Source organism: Zingiber officinale, chromosome 11B (assembly GCF_018446385.1).
Source record: "Zingiber officinale cultivar Zhangliang chromosome 11B, Zo_v1.1, whole genome shotgun sequence".
Taxonomy (NCBI): domain Eukaryota; kingdom Viridiplantae; phylum Streptophyta; class Magnoliopsida; order Zingiberales; family Zingiberaceae; genus Zingiber; species Zingiber officinale.
The window spans coordinates 76758918-76773807 of record NC_056007.1 but is presented as its reverse complement, the minus strand read 5'-3'; the positions used below and the strand labels follow the sequence as shown (position 1 = coordinate 76773807).

At 37.4% G+C, this 14890-nt stretch overlaps 4 protein-coding genes across 7 annotated transcripts; 1 reads left to right on the top strand and 3 right to left on the bottom strand.

Moving 5' to 3' along the window:
- Positions 1 to 387: 387 nt before the first annotated feature.
- LOC122035077 lies at positions 388 to 1999 on the bottom strand. 4 transcript variants are annotated; one of them, XR_006126882.1, is made up of 2 exons: positions 979 to 1999; positions 388 to 770 (listed from the first exon to the last, which is right to left on the bottom strand). XR_006126882.1 is itself a non-coding variant. In XM_042594453.1 (2 exons), the coding sequence occupies exon 2, from the start codon at positions 1596 to 1598 to the stop codon at positions 1134 to 1136; it is 465 nt and encodes a 154-aa protein (XP_042450387.1). In that variant the 5' UTR covers positions 1599 to 1633; positions 1710 to 1999; the 3' UTR covers positions 888 to 1133. The 4 variants fall into 4 exon arrangements, 2 of the variants coding, with proteins under 2 accessions (XP_042450387.1, XP_042450389.1); XR_006126883.1 differs by having other exon boundaries at positions 388 to 623; XM_042594453.1 differs by lacking the exon at positions 388 to 770 and having other exon boundaries at positions 888 to 1633; positions 1710 to 1999.
- Positions 1822 to 6377, top strand: LOC122034059. Its single transcript, XM_042593196.1, has 5 exons — positions 1822 to 2000; positions 4092 to 4743; positions 4879 to 5079; positions 5366 to 5561; positions 6080 to 6377. The coding sequence occupies exons 1-5, from the start codon at positions 1822 to 1824 to the stop codon at positions 6262 to 6264; spliced, it is 1413 nt and encodes a 470-aa protein (XP_042449130.1). The 3' UTR covers positions 6265 to 6377.
- A 407-nt stretch (positions 6378 to 6784) lies between these two features.
- Positions 6785 to 8808, bottom strand: LOC122034936 (ethylene-responsive transcription factor 1-like). Its single transcript, XM_042594293.1, has 2 exons — positions 8455 to 8808; positions 6785 to 7801 (listed from the first exon to the last, which is right to left on the bottom strand). Exons 1-2 carry the CDS (start codon positions 8669 to 8671, stop codon positions 7032 to 7034), a joined length of 987 nt encoding a protein of 328 aa, XP_042450227.1. The 5' UTR covers positions 8672 to 8808; the 3' UTR covers positions 6785 to 7031.
- Positions 8809 to 9658: 850 nt separating this feature from the next.
- On the bottom strand, positions 9659 to 13635 carry LOC122034058 (YTH domain-containing protein ECT2-like). Its single transcript, XM_042593195.1, has 7 exons — positions 13459 to 13635; positions 12813 to 12889; positions 12542 to 12692; positions 11694 to 11770; positions 10949 to 11536; positions 9984 to 10658; positions 9659 to 9910 (listed from the first exon to the last, which is right to left on the bottom strand). The coding sequence occupies exons 1-7, from the start codon at positions 13490 to 13492 to the stop codon at positions 9659 to 9661; spliced, it is 1854 nt and encodes a 617-aa protein (XP_042449129.1). The 5' UTR covers positions 13493 to 13635.
- Between the last annotated feature and the right edge of the window lie 1255 nt (positions 13636 to 14890).

The window sequence follows — 14890 nt, the reverse complement described above, 5'->3', positions numbered from 1 at the left end:
TCATGCAGCATAACATTATACAAATTAACAACACTTTAGTTTAACTTTGAGAGAAAAAGTTTTATGTTAGGAAGATACGGTATTGACCGATATTTCATAATATTTGAATCATTGTCTAAGAAAGGACATGTCTTTTGCATCCTCACCTTTTATTCAAGTATAAAAAAATATTAATACATCTCCCCAAGGTAATGATGTAATAATTATCACCTCCAAAGAATAACTGAAGGATTTAAAGTTCGAAGTTCAACTGCGGTACATGTAATTTCTTCTAAAGAAAAATGAGTCTAATAATGTTGATCGTCTGAATGAGTCTTCATAAGTACTTTCTAATTTACTCAAGTACTTCTGAAAAATTTCTATGAAATCACACAATCGTATCCAGAATTTATGAATAATACTTAATGTAAACTAACAAAAACATAAGGAACGCCACAAAAAACTATTACATAACAATTACAGCTGAACAGATGATGCGACTATTCTGCTTCCTCATTTCTTCCTAAGAAGGCGTCGTAGAGGACCTTATCAAAAAAATTTCGAAGTATCCAACTGATTAATCTGGACCGATCACTTCGGTCAACCACCTCCAGATTAATCAGTTCAGCTGCAACTTGAATTATCTAAAAAAAACAAGGAGTCATGGAATCATGGCATTAATGACAAATTCCAGCAATTAATCTCCACTTCCATCCATCACTTGTCATGAAGACCTATCCAAGGACGACTGGTGGAGAATGAATAATAACTTCGACCAGGATGCTGATTAACTGATGAGTCATAAATTAGACTATTTTAATTAATCTGTCGTAATGAGAGAATATTCTGAAGCACGAATGAAGATATGTATCCGTGTAGTGTTATAGAATAATAATCAGAAGCCATCATTCGAGCTCCAAAGAGAGTTTTTTTTTTTTTAATCCTTTCCTTTTAAACACTAACATTTACAGTTGAGCATAATTGAAGTGGAAAAATTACCTAGAATTTTGGCCTAAAATGCTATTCTCCGGATCATGAAACTGATTTGTTGATAGGCTCTTCGTTGCAATTTGGGAATTTTTCCTTCTTTGTCTTGTTATTCACGGTCGTCTGTTTGGCCTCCATGTGATTTCGACAACGTTTGTGTTTCAGTCTCAACCAAGCAGCTCCGGAAAGCCGCTCCCTGTACGGACCAGGTTGGACCGGGGCCTAAGGCCACCGCCGGTCCGCGGGCTGCTCGGCGTCGACCGCACCGCCCGCGGCGACTCGAGGCTCCGCCGGAGGAGATGTTTGACGGCCGCGATCAGCTGCTCCGCCGGGTCCACCGCCGGCTCCTCGGCGGACCTGAAGCTCCGGCAGAAGGTGGCGTGCCGGCCCATGGCCTCTTCCGTGGAGATCATGAGTTCCGAGCGGCGGATCTCGTCCTGCACGGCCTCCGCGCAGAGGCCGCAGATCCACCTCCCAACATGCCGCTCCCGCACAACCGCGATATACGCCGGCGTGCACTCCTCCGTGAGGCCGCAGCAGTCGCACGACGCGAACTCCACCTCCACTGCGGCCGCCGCCGCCGCCGCCACCACGGTGGCTTCAGCCCCGCTACTAATCAACGTAGTCGACATGACGAAGAAAACGGATCTAGAATCAAAATTTCTCCCTAGAAACACAACCATGTATTCAGATCGACTCCTAGATATAAATTTCTCTCAATAAAAAAAAAAAGGGGCACATACCGATTTGGTGGAGAAGCGAAGATGAAGGAGGAGGAGGAGGAGATGGGAAGCTACCTTCTCTGCTGGGGGGATTCGATTTCTTCGCCGTCTCCTCTCGCTGCGATCATCGGCGATGGCTTCGACGCTGCTTCCGGCTGTCGAGAAGCTTCCATTTCTCGGGTCAAAACTCAAAACAGAGAGGTTGCTTGCTGCCTCGCTCCTTATTGATCTCTCTGAGAATTCCTCCCCCTTCTCGTTGTTTCCTCTTTTGTCGATACGGCGGGTGTCGTGGCGGGTGGGTGGGGTTTGGGGGTGAACGAAGGGCTTTTATCGACTAGGCATCGGGCGCCACAGCAATGATTGAGGGGGGAGGGAATGAATGAGTGGGTGGGTGAAGCCTCCGCGTCAGCAAACACCTGGCTGCGATGGTATTAGATGCCTCTTCTTTCGTACCCGATCGGTACCCGCCGGTCGGCTCCGCTACCTGGACTTCGCCTGATAATAAAGCAGGTAAGATTGGTGGAGGGTGGGAGAATTTAGCGGGCGAATTATTATTGTCGAAGAAGATGCCAGTTGTCTGCCAACTCATCGGCTGAGTGAACCAGGTATTTGCCTAATTGTAACGTCTTGGTCAGTCGTTGCAGTCTTGCAGAAATCAGCGGCGAACGTTATCAACAAAATTCTCAAGTTTACATTTATTGCCAACAGCTTTTTATTTCAAAAAAAAAAAACTAATAATAACATTTTCATTGTTTATAGCTTACAGCAAACTGTTGCACTTCTAATAAATTAATAATTTTATAAAAAAAAATTTATTATTATTACTTACGTCCTTTTATAAAATAATAGGGGTGTACACTATTCGACATAATAATATTATGTCACCAAATTCTATTATTTTATATGAACTCAACAAGATTATATTACAGTAATTATAAAATCATAATTATTATAATATAATTACTCACTGAACAAATTTAAATTGTAATAACTACAATTTGAATAGGCACAAGCGGGCAAAGACTATCCGGAGATAACCAATGATGGACAAGTGGTTGGACGATCGGATACCGAGAGGAGGGCGACCTTTAACCACATATCTCAACTTAAATTATAATCTAGATGAGAATATGAACCCAATCATAATTAATTATGATGAAATTTTAATCATAATCCAACTGCAATTACTAAGGAAAAAAGGAAAGAAATATAACCCAAGTTTGATGTATCTATTTCTACCTACTAATAAGAGAAAATTATATTTTCAATCATATAACTTGTACGTTTTTCAATTTTAATTATGTTATAAGTCAATTTATATCTTTAATCCGATAACTTATAATATTTTTTAATTTTAATCTTTTTTTCTTTCAAAATTATAATTTTTCAATAAAAAATATTAAGTTGTAAATTGAATTTGGAGGTTTTGATTTTTATGAATTATGTATTTTTTTATATTTCAATTGTAAATTGGATATTTTTTATTGAAAAATTTTAATTTTTAAAAAAAAAATGATTGAAATTAGAAAATATTATAAGTTTCATGAACATAGAAAAGGTGCATGTTATGAAGCTGGAAACGTAATTTTTTATATTAATAATAATAATAATAATAATATTTTAAGAAAATGAGATGGGTCCTTTAACAGGATAGGATTAGACGGAGCGAACAAGTTTGACGGTGAAACTGCTACGGCTCTCGTGTTGCCGTGACGACGGTGACTTGCTCCTCCCCACCGCCATCGTTTGCTTCCCTTCCCCGCCAATCAATTTCAGAACCAAAAGGAGCTCTTTCCTCCTCATCGCTCGATCCGTTCATCAGCCTCCTCCCAGCATCATCGCCGATTGCCGATTGCCGATTGCCGATTGCCGATTGGTGAGACTCAATAGAGTGTCTATGTTCTTCTGGTTTTCACCTGAGAATTTCTGCTGCTGCTTTTTGCTTGCGATCGTCTACTAAAATTTTAGGGCTCTTGTCGTTTTTTCTTCGATTTAGAGTATTTGGGAGGATTGATATTTTGAAAAAAAAAAAAAAAGGTGATTATTTTCTTCTCAGATTCATTCACGGATATCGATTTCGTGAATGTTACGGCCCAGAATTATGGATCAGAAAGGGGAAAAAAGTTATTTTGATAATCAAATCTGAGTTGAATCTATGCTCCATTTATACCTTAATATCTCAGAAGATCTTATTATTGTCATTCCCTCTCTTTTTTGAGTTATAAATGCGAGAGCAGTGATTTCATATTACTTGTGATCCTGTTTGTCAAAGGATTGATTTTACAAACTAATGATAGCCTTGAATCTGATTGCGCAGAAAATACTCTGTTGTCTCACGCGAATTGATCCCAAATAATCGATGGTGACAACGGAATTTAACGAAAAATCTTCATACTCCCACAGAACCCAACCCAGCCAACTCAGAGCTAATCCTGAAGTGAACTTGAAGAATGTTTTGAATGGGTTATATTCAATTCTTGTGAGGCGAAACCAAGCAGATAGTGCCAGTCAACCTCAGCTAACCTCTGGTTCAGATGAATCCTCAAGCTCAGACATATCATTTTTCGGTGTAGGACCAAATGGGGATAGTTTTTTGCATCGATCAGTTTGTGTGCCAAGTGCACCACCATTTGATGTAGAAGCTATTAACTGTGGTACATTCAAAGATATGCTTGAGGCAGATCCGCCCGAATGGATTCCTGATAGTTATTCAAGAGTCTGCATGCAATGCAATTCCCCTTTCACAGTCATCACCCGAGGAAGACATCACTGTCGTTTTTGCGGTTGTATATTTTGCAGAGAATGTACAAAAGGAAGGTGCTTGTTACCAGTCAAATTCCGAGAACGGAATCCTCAAAGAGTCTGTGATTCTTGCTATGACAGGCTTGATCCTTTGCAGAGCATACTGATTGTCTCAAACAGTAATTCTGTGCAATCAGCTAAACATGATGTTACTGACTGGACATGCATGAGAGGATGGTTAAATTTTCCTGTCGGCATGTCTATGGAGTATGAAATATACAAGGCCACAAATACCTTGAGGAGTTATTGTCAGGTGTTGTTTCCTAATCCTATAACTTCTATGTTTGAAATTTCATTGTAGTTTGTAGTATATCTTTTAAATCAGATATGAGCAGTTTGGGAATGTGGATATCATGCGCCACACATCAACATTTTGTCTAGCATGCAGGTTGCTAGGTTAGATCCTGAGAAATCAATTCCCTGGGTTATCCTTAAAGGAGCAAAAGGACTTGCCATACTGACAGTAATTAAAGCTGGTGCACTTCTTACTTACAAGGTGGGTACTGGTCTTGTAGTTTCTCGAAGAGTTGATGGATCATGGTCTGCGCCATCTGCCATTCTATCTATTGGTCTTGGATGGGGAGCACAGGTAAGCATTAAATTGTCAGCTGTTCTTCTTTTTGCTGTTACACTTATGTTAAAATGCTTAGTGAAGCACTTATCTGGAAATTATATTTATGACACGGTAGTAGTTTACTGTTATTCCTTGTTCTTCTCAATAGGTAAATATGCCATATGATGCAAAAAAACACTTGATACCATTTAACTACTTGGATGTATATATATTTATTTAAAAATAAAATGGCTACATTTTATCATTACTTTGATATCACATTTGCTTCTTTTTTATTTTGCTTTTTTTATTTGAAACTTAGATGGGAGGCGAGCTTATGGATTTCATCATTGTGCTTCATGGCTCTAGGGCTGTCAAAGCATTTAGCAGCAACATGCATGTCTCAGTGGGTGCAGGCTTGAGTGCTGCTGCAGGACCGGTAGGGAGAGTGTTTGAAGCAGACGTCAGAGCTAGTAGTAAAGGGTCTGGCATGTGTTATACATACAGTTGTAGCAAAGGTAGTAATTCCTCAATACTAAGATGATTGTTAGTTTGGTTTCCAAAGTATGCTCTAAATCATTGACTAGTTACATGATGTGTCTTCATTGATTGAAATTCCCAATATAATTGACACTATCAGGTGATAACTTTGTTTGACTAGCAGAGTAACATGCTGGTAAAGTTACAATTAACAGACTTTTCAAGTTATAGATGAAGATTGAGTATAAGTTTTACTGGTCAGAAAGTGGGACATAAATTGAATCTGTCCCAAGCAAATGACAGAAAAATGTTCATGTTTTCCAAGTCCTGATGATATGCTCTTGTCTGTATTTCATAAACATAAGTTATAAACTTCCTATTTGTAGGTGTATTTGCTAGTTGACATATGATATCCATCACAGCTCGATCTGTGCTGCAGATGGACAAGTTTTCGGTCAAAGTGTTTCAACAATATTGTCGTCCACTTCTAAGTAGTCATTGAAAATTTGGTTAAAATGCACTAGTAAGCCAGCCATCCTGATTTGGTATTTGGCAGGTGCTTTTGTTGGAGTTTCCCTCGAAAGCAACTTCGTAGCAACCAGGACGGAGACTAACTTGCGCTTCTATGGCGATCCTTACCTGACTACAAATGACATTCTCTTTGGGACAGTGAAGAGGCCTACAGCTGCTGAGCCCTTGTACTTGGCATTGAATGGCTTGTACTCAAAACTAAGCAGTTAGTTCTCCTTCAATCATCTCTTGTACATATTCTACCCCGCAACTGTCTATTCTCTTATGATCTCAGCTGTCAATTAACTGGAAGGTGCAAATATCTCATTATTGTTAACTGAATACAAAATCCTGTCGATCGAACATCAACTGATTCGTGTTTCAGGCTTTTGCTGTATAGTAGCTAAATTTATCGATTGTGAAGATTTCAAAAGGCTTTTCTTATTACTGTCATGTGTTAAAACGATCATCTCCCTACAAGAGCTTTCCCACTAAGGCCTAAAAAGTTGCAAATACCCCATCCCACCATGGTTGTTAGCTGTGTTAATGTATAACCCTTTTCTAACTAAGCCACCGCCAAGATTAGTAAATAAAAAGAACATCTCATTGCACAAAGTTCTTGCTAATGCAATATTAATTTCACCGTTGCGCTATGGTTGTTCTTCAAGATAAGTAGTCAATCTATTTGGTTTTGCATCAGTTGCAACCTTGAACGAGGTAACAAAGCACAGAGTTACCTGTTTGAAAAGCATTTCTCAAACAAAAACTTATATTAAGCACAATAATTGTCAGTTTATTGGTAAAGCCCGGTCCAGAGCTCACAATTTTTAAGGCAGCAGTAAGCTGCTACTCCTGAATATTATTCTGCATACAGAAGTTTTGAAAACACAAACAATTCTGGCACTCCACGATCTTACATCGATCGTAGATCCAGTGAAACAAACAGGAAAAGGAAATTACTCGTAAACACTGAACACTGGAAATCAAGTCGAGGTCCTTTAGTAAGCATTACCTTCAAGAGGCAGGTCATCAAAGCTCCAAAGGTTCACAGCATTTAGATCATCTTGTGTTAATTCACCACCAAATAGGCAATCAATCGACAAATCATCACTTCCTTCTATGTATGGAAATTGCAAGAATTTCTTATATGGATCAAAAGCAGTTAAGCACTCGGGGAGTTTGATTTCGGAGGCTACCTCTGTGGGCACTTTCAATCCAGAATTGTTTTTGAAAACCTTCAGAAGATTATCATCACTAAGTACTTCAGTTTCATTGCCTTTGTTTGCTGAGGGAACATAAAAAGGCATAATCTCTGGGTAACCGAAAGAGGTGCAACCCTCATCGGAAGGGAAGTTCACACCTTGGGATGATTCAGAGGATTGTTTAGTAAAACACCGATTTGAATATTCAGGTTTAGGTAGCCCCTTTGTAGAATAGAAACCAGAGTCTGAGTTAGACACTGGTGCTCTTGTAGAAGTAGATTTTGGAGCGCGCTTTCGGGGGCTACAGCTTGCAGCAGTGGGGAAATTCACCTTGGCTTTTTTCCCACGGATGCGACGAGCTTCAACATCATAAGCTCTTGCAGCCGCTTCAGCTGAGTTGAACGTCCCGAGCCAAACACGAACACCTTTGCTAGGATCTCTGATTTCTGCTGCCCATTTGCCCCATGAGCGCTCGCGAATTCCACGGAATTGGTTTTTTCTCTTCTTTTTAGCTGACTTGACTGCTGGTCCATCACAATCTCTCGACTTTAGGGTGCTTAAACCCTCTGCAATAACAAAATAAGAAATCAACAAATTTTGTTTTGCCTTTGAAAAGAAAACCTTCCTTTTTCATTTCAAACACAAACAAAGGTACAAAATATGAACAGAAGGTTATTTGATTATCAACCATGGATCTTTAGATATATTTCCCCACAACCAATAGTTTCCTCTAGCATATCATCAAGTGCCTCGTTGAGCTTTCATTGAGTAAACATCTCCTTGTGACATTAGTTTAAATAAAATTTCAGCTCAAATCATTATAAATCAGATTTCATATTAGAATGGAGCAAACAACTATATCTTCCTTCATAATAGAACAGTAGTAATCCTACAAGACTCATATAGTATTTTAGCTCCATAGCCAAGATCAAGAGTCTAAAAGCAAAGAATCAAAATATAATATCTACTTATATCATCACTAAAAATTTATACAGACCATCCAAGAATTTTGCAAAACATGTTCCCAATAAGTTATATCTATAATTTGAAAACGCTTAAGAAAAATCCATAATCCTTTCTTTTCGTGTTAACTAATTACCTTCTTGCAATTCAGAGATCCATGGAACCATAGAAACTAACGAAGAAGAAATCATCTGCAACTAGAAGATGGACAGTAAAATAACCTTTCTGGAGAGGTAAAAAAAAACTGCAACTTTACCTAACGAGAAAGAGGATTTCGATCCCAAGGGCTTGAAATCGAACTCATCCTCTTCCGAATTGTTGAACTCCTCGAAGTCGGCCTCGAAGTCATCCTCCAGCTCCACCCTCCGCTTCTTCCCTCTCTTCTTTTTCCCGCCGGGCCACAAGTACTCCGCCTTGACCCGACGCGGCACCGCCGCCGAATTGCGATCGGAGATTATCGCTCCTCCGCACATCGCGGAACTCCCTCAAGACTCCTTTTTGATGGGATTTGCAGGGGAAAGGAGACCTTTTGCCTGGTCAAGCAAAGGGCGGCGCTAGTGGGGAAGAGTTCGGTGGGAAGGAGATGATTGATTGAAATAATGTTAATTGCGATGGTGGAAAATATTATAATTGATAATTTTTGTAGTTAAAAAATAAAAAATAAAAACTCCTATAACAGCACCTACATTAAATTTCCTGTCACTATCTAAAATTTAAAATAAATAACGCATTCTATTAAATTTAAAATATCTTTTTTTTTCTACACATTATATCAATTATTTTAAAAATTTTATTATTAAAAAAAATAAAAATATCATTTTATTTTAAAAAAATCATTCTCTAAATTTAAAGAATTATTATTTATTAAATTTAAATTTAGAAAATAAAGAAAATAATTAATGTAAAATATTTTTAGTTTAAAATGAAAGAACAAAAAATAAGCTAAACTGCAGATTCAACCACCAATTCACGATTAATTTCAGACTGACCATAACCGGCCCGTTGATCCGGACCAAATCCAATCCGGACATGTCGAGTCTAGACACATTTTCCAAGGTACAATTCAGTCTATTCCCTTTCAAAGATCAAGCTACATAGATTTTGATACCAAATTATCTATCAGCTTTTATTCATTTCAATAGGCCATCGATACACACCCGGAGAAGTGAAGAGATGGGGACACAATCTATGCATCTGCTAAACAAAGAGATCCTGGCAAGCTAAAATGGAAGAGACCAAAATACACACCATAAACCCTAGTAAACAGATTGATTACCTTTAATGCCTATAAAAGCCCAACCCCACCAATGCCCTACGTTGAGGAATTCCTTAACAAACCAAACACAAATCAATATGAAACTAGGATAGGAGAACAGCTTTGATACAATGGAGAAGCCAAGGCAAGACCTATTAATGAATATTACTAATAGAATCTTGATCTTGATTGAAGGTCGTCATGACTAATAACCTTTGTCAACATCAATGGCGACGGCATGCTTTTCAGCCATTGATTTAGTAACCTTAGGAGCAACACCGACAGCTTCAGCGGCACAGTTTGTTTCTGATAAGACAAGTTCCCCAACCCTAAGCCCGCCTTGTGCAGATTCTTTCTTCAAGATTTTAACCACTTCCATGAGCTTCTGTGATCCAGGCTTAGTGTTTGCCACATCCTTGTCCTTCTCATCCAACATGACTGGTTTTCCATCCATGACCTGAGATGAAGATCATATAAATGAGTGCTGTGAAGGCAACGGCAATGCAATCCTACTGTGAATGGGAGGTTACAAGAAAAAACTTGACATGAGTTTCAAATAATACAAAAGTAAAATAATCAACAATCACAAAAGGAAAAAAAAACATAAAAAGTGAAGAGTGAATTCCTAAATTAATGCTTACAGAGAATAACAAGAACACTGGGCATCCGTTAATCTTCTCCTTCGATTCCTGATAAGCAGCATCCAGCTTCTTGTTCCCATGGGGAGTGCTAGCCCAGACATTATACTTGATACTTTTGTGAATATCATCCTCACTGTATGATTTTATTACAAAAAACTTGGCATCTGCATATGTTACAGGGAAATCTGCAGCGTTGTATCGATCTTTTTCAGGGACGGCAGAGTCCTGGACATCGGTAGAAAGACTCTGTTCCCTTTCTGCAAGAGAAAAATCAGGCCCAACCACCTTTTGATTTCTAAAGCGCTCACCCCTCGGTCCTTTATTAAGCTCACTCAGCTCTTGTAAGTTCCCATTACTGGAGCCATAGAAACCATTGACCTGACCCCTAGGCATATATTTGCTATCCATGGGCATTACCCATCTTCCATTCATGCTGGAGTCGTACAAATTCGAATAGAAACCTTGATTGCCTCTGAAGCCATTACCATTCCGACCATACAGTCTGTTGTTAGGGTACATCTTGTTCCCCATTCCTGGAACTGCTGATCTGGGTGAATGCATCCCCTGGGAAATAGTTCTCATAATGTTAAATTAGTAGGGAAAATATCTACGGTAGATAGAAATCTGAAAATGGAAGAAAACCACTCCTAATATCAACAAGACAGCTCCAAGTATGAGCCAAAATTGATTCTGGAAATCAGAATACTAAACAAAGTAAAAGTTCAGTGGCAAGTGCTTGGTTTGCTGCAAGGTTGTTATGAGTACTAAGATTAATTATTAGGAAGTACTAATCTGGTTCATTTAAATGCATAATAAACAACTCAATTAACAGAACCTATTAGTGATGTGCATACCATAAATTGAGGAAGGGGACGAAGGTTCTGATTTCTAATAGATGTAGTATTCGCATCATGTGGAGACATTGAAGAGGCATTATTAGTGGAAGTGTGTCTCTGCTGCCCATCAGCAAATACGGAACCATCATACCATGAAATAGGTGACCACATGCCATCAAACCCGTATCTTAGATCTTGATAACCTGAAGATGGTTGTCCACCAGATGAAATGCTTTTACCAAATGCACCACCTGTATTTGATGCAGTATTATGTTGGCTTTGTTTTACTTTTGTAACTCCGTTGTTGTTATTTGTACTTCCTTTAGCAATACCATTTGAACTAGCTTTTGTTGTATCTATTGGAGTAGGAGTAACATCAGTTGCAGTAGATGTAGAAATATTCACTTTGGAACTAGGATTTTGGCTTGCTGTGTATGGAGCATTTGTAGGGAGTGGTGGTTGGAAATATGCGGCTGGGAACTGGTAATGTTGGGATGTGTATAACTGATTACTATGCCCCAAAGTTGGAACTGGGGAACCAGGTGAAGGATATGGACTATATGGTGCATAGCCATATCCATGATGATACATGTCTCCATAAACCCCCTGCTAAAAACCAGAAATGCTATCAAAGCCTTGACATGCATACACAATTACAAAACAACTTGTGAGTTCAAATTTGAAAAAATAATGATCAATAAGGTAGTAAGATTATCATCAAAATGAGATGCTCAAGAGAGCATAGGGATTTAATACAACTTACATGTGGAGGCACCTCTATTCCATCATGGTTAACATATCTAGAATAATCCTCCCAATCTGCCACTGAGCCATCATAACCTAAAGTGTTCACAAATATATTCACTCTTCTATAGAGAGACACTACTATCTCATTGAAACTATAGAAATTTAAAACAAAGCACAACTCAAAAATAATTCCATCAAGTCATTAAGGAAAAAAAATCAATCATGTTCAGATAACTAATGTTTTAAAAAGCATATGCAGTCAAGACACCATACAACAAGCGGACACATTTACTTTAAAAAAAAAAACTAGTTCTATTGACAAAAAATATGTAGCGGAAAATATAAAAAATGAGGACACATTTCATGCATAGTATATCAAATTAATTTAACTAAATAATAATACAAACAAATTTTTATGTAACTCAAAAATTATTACATGATCGCCAAAATCCACTTCCTATACAAAATGTTGCGTACAAATACAGCCAAGCATAAAACATAAATCACACATAAGAAAACAAGTTAACCAACTAATGTGATTTATATTAAAAAAAAAATACTCATTGATGTAAAGAATACATAGACTATATTACTTGTATATCTGTTGGGTAACATCTTATTAAACAGATTAAGATTAAGTTGGGCATGACTTCAACTTTCAGAAGACAAGACTATGTAATCCTTATGCAAACAAAAGCAGATGCAATGCAATCCTTACTGCAGAAGTGGATTGTGAATTACCTATGTAAAACAATGATGACAACACATGCTGACATGCATCCCATTAAAATGGCCTAAAACAGAATATAGACAAGATGGCAATTGAATTGATTATTGAAATCATCCGTGGTATTTACATCTAACCTCCATAGTAGTAAGATGAAGGGAATCCGTTTGGCAAGTAGCACATACTTGCATCCTTATGATCCTGAAGCAGAGGAGTAAAAGAACGCTCATATGCAGGGATTGGAGTAACTTTCCCCCCATTTGCTGAAGCATACTGGCCTCCTGAGGTCTTCTTAGAAACAAGCAAAGCCAATTAATAACAACTTTATTCAAATATCAATTTATATATTAATATAATGTTACAATCCCACCAAAAGCAAGTAAAGGATTAGAACAGCTAGAATTCTACCTTCTTTGTAACTCCTGAAACATTGTCACTCTTGCTGTTGGAGTCCAGGGATAACTTTTGCATCAGATCTGTAGCTTCTACGACAAAATTATTAAGGAATAGCTGAAATTGAAAGCATAATACTTATTTGAAACCAACACAAATCTCTCAGATTGTAGCTCTCTCTCTCAAACCGAATCTCCAGATTGTTAATACAGATGTATGAATGAAAAGCAAATTGAAATTACGAATCAAATATATAGTTAATTTTTTCACAAGCTTTAACAAAGCTTGTCAATACAGACGTAACAAAACAGATATACAGTTATTCTTTCACAAGCTTTAGCATCACTAGCCCACGAATTCTCGACAAGGAAACCTACAGAAGGTGACTACAAGAAATAAAGTACAGCGTAGCACCAGACCGTAGCTTAAAAAAAACTAATTTTGACGACTCTAAAGTATCTCAACCCAAGCAAAGAAACAAAAACATAGATCAACTTGCTAGAGCAGTAAAACGAAAGCTAACGCAACGAATGCGTAAAAAACAACAACGGAAGCAAAATCAAGTCTTTGAACATATCAGCGATTGAAAATAACGAGAACAACAAAAAAAACCAGATCAGATCAAGGACCAAGGAACCAATTCCACTGGAAAGAAGGATACGGTCAGCAGGAGGAGCTGGAGAGACGGCCGCCATGAAAAAGAAGGAGCTATCAATTCCAGGAGGATTCGATGGCTCTAAACTCTCGAAGACGAGGGAGAGAAACCCTAGGAGAAGAGAAGAAGCAGGCGCCGCCACAGGAGACGTGGGTAGGAAAAAGAAGAGGGTTTTGTCACCGAAGCAGAGTTGATAAAAATACCCCGCCTTCGCAAGGCGCCACTCTGATTACTAAACCGCCCCCGTTCACACTCTCCACTGACGCCATTCCATAGACGATTGGTCTACAATGCAGATCCTTTTGGGACCCTTATTTGTCCCCGTAAATTGTCCAATCATAGAACGGTATAAATTTCGGGTGGCAGAAGAACGAAGGAGTTCCCTCTCACTTCTGGATGGTGCTTCTCAGCGTAAGCTTCTCGACGAAGTAATTCAAAAATAATGAAAAAACGGATGCCGCAACTTTTTAACTCTATTGTTTTTTATCAAAAGAAAAAAACAAAGACTATTTAATACAGTTAATTGACTATTGAGGCAAATGCAAATGTATCACAAATGTAAATATACGATATAGTTTCAAATTAATAAAAAAATATTACTAAATTATAAAATAACTGCAAATGTTTTTTTAAGATTATATCAGTGCGACTATTATATATAAATTCATCCATTTAATGGGAATGAACTTTTTCATTTCACTTTTCCTACCTTAGTTATGCGTAAATTATTTATTGAAGTTCGTCTTATACGAAAATGATTTTTTACTTTCCTTATGTGTAGGGCACATCTATATCATTAATTAAATATTTTAAATTTCATAATTAAATATTCATACAATTCACATATTAAATATCATACTATCAAATGTTTTTAATTTCATCATTAAACATATTTTTTAAATTTTTTTTCTTAAGAAACAAAAAAGAGATGGTCTCTATACCTGATCATTTCAAATCTTCTCTATAATATTCTCTTCCAACGAAGGATATTTAGAAAAATATCTTCAGTTATAGATGCTCTTAATTATAGCTACTAGGAATCTCTCGTGTTGTATTTTTAAATATATAATATGTGTGAGAGATGGGATTATTTTTAATTAGATTATACAAAAATGATTATGTCCTTCTATAGTTTCTTATAGCTTGTCCCTAAATTATATAATTCATCTATCAAATAAATCTAAAACACAAATTAATAGATACTCGAACATGGACCTTTTAAATATCCATTTAGTTAAAATTCTGATACCTTATTTAGTTTTGTAAGTATTTTACTACTATATCACGTTAATAGACTGGAAGATTAGATTATGACATTAAAATAAATGGTAACAAAAGATAATTATATTCATTTTTATCATCCTTTCTTAGCCACCGGGTCAACTTATAGTCAACCGTCAAATTATTTAAAAAATATGAAGAATTTTTTTACCAAAAA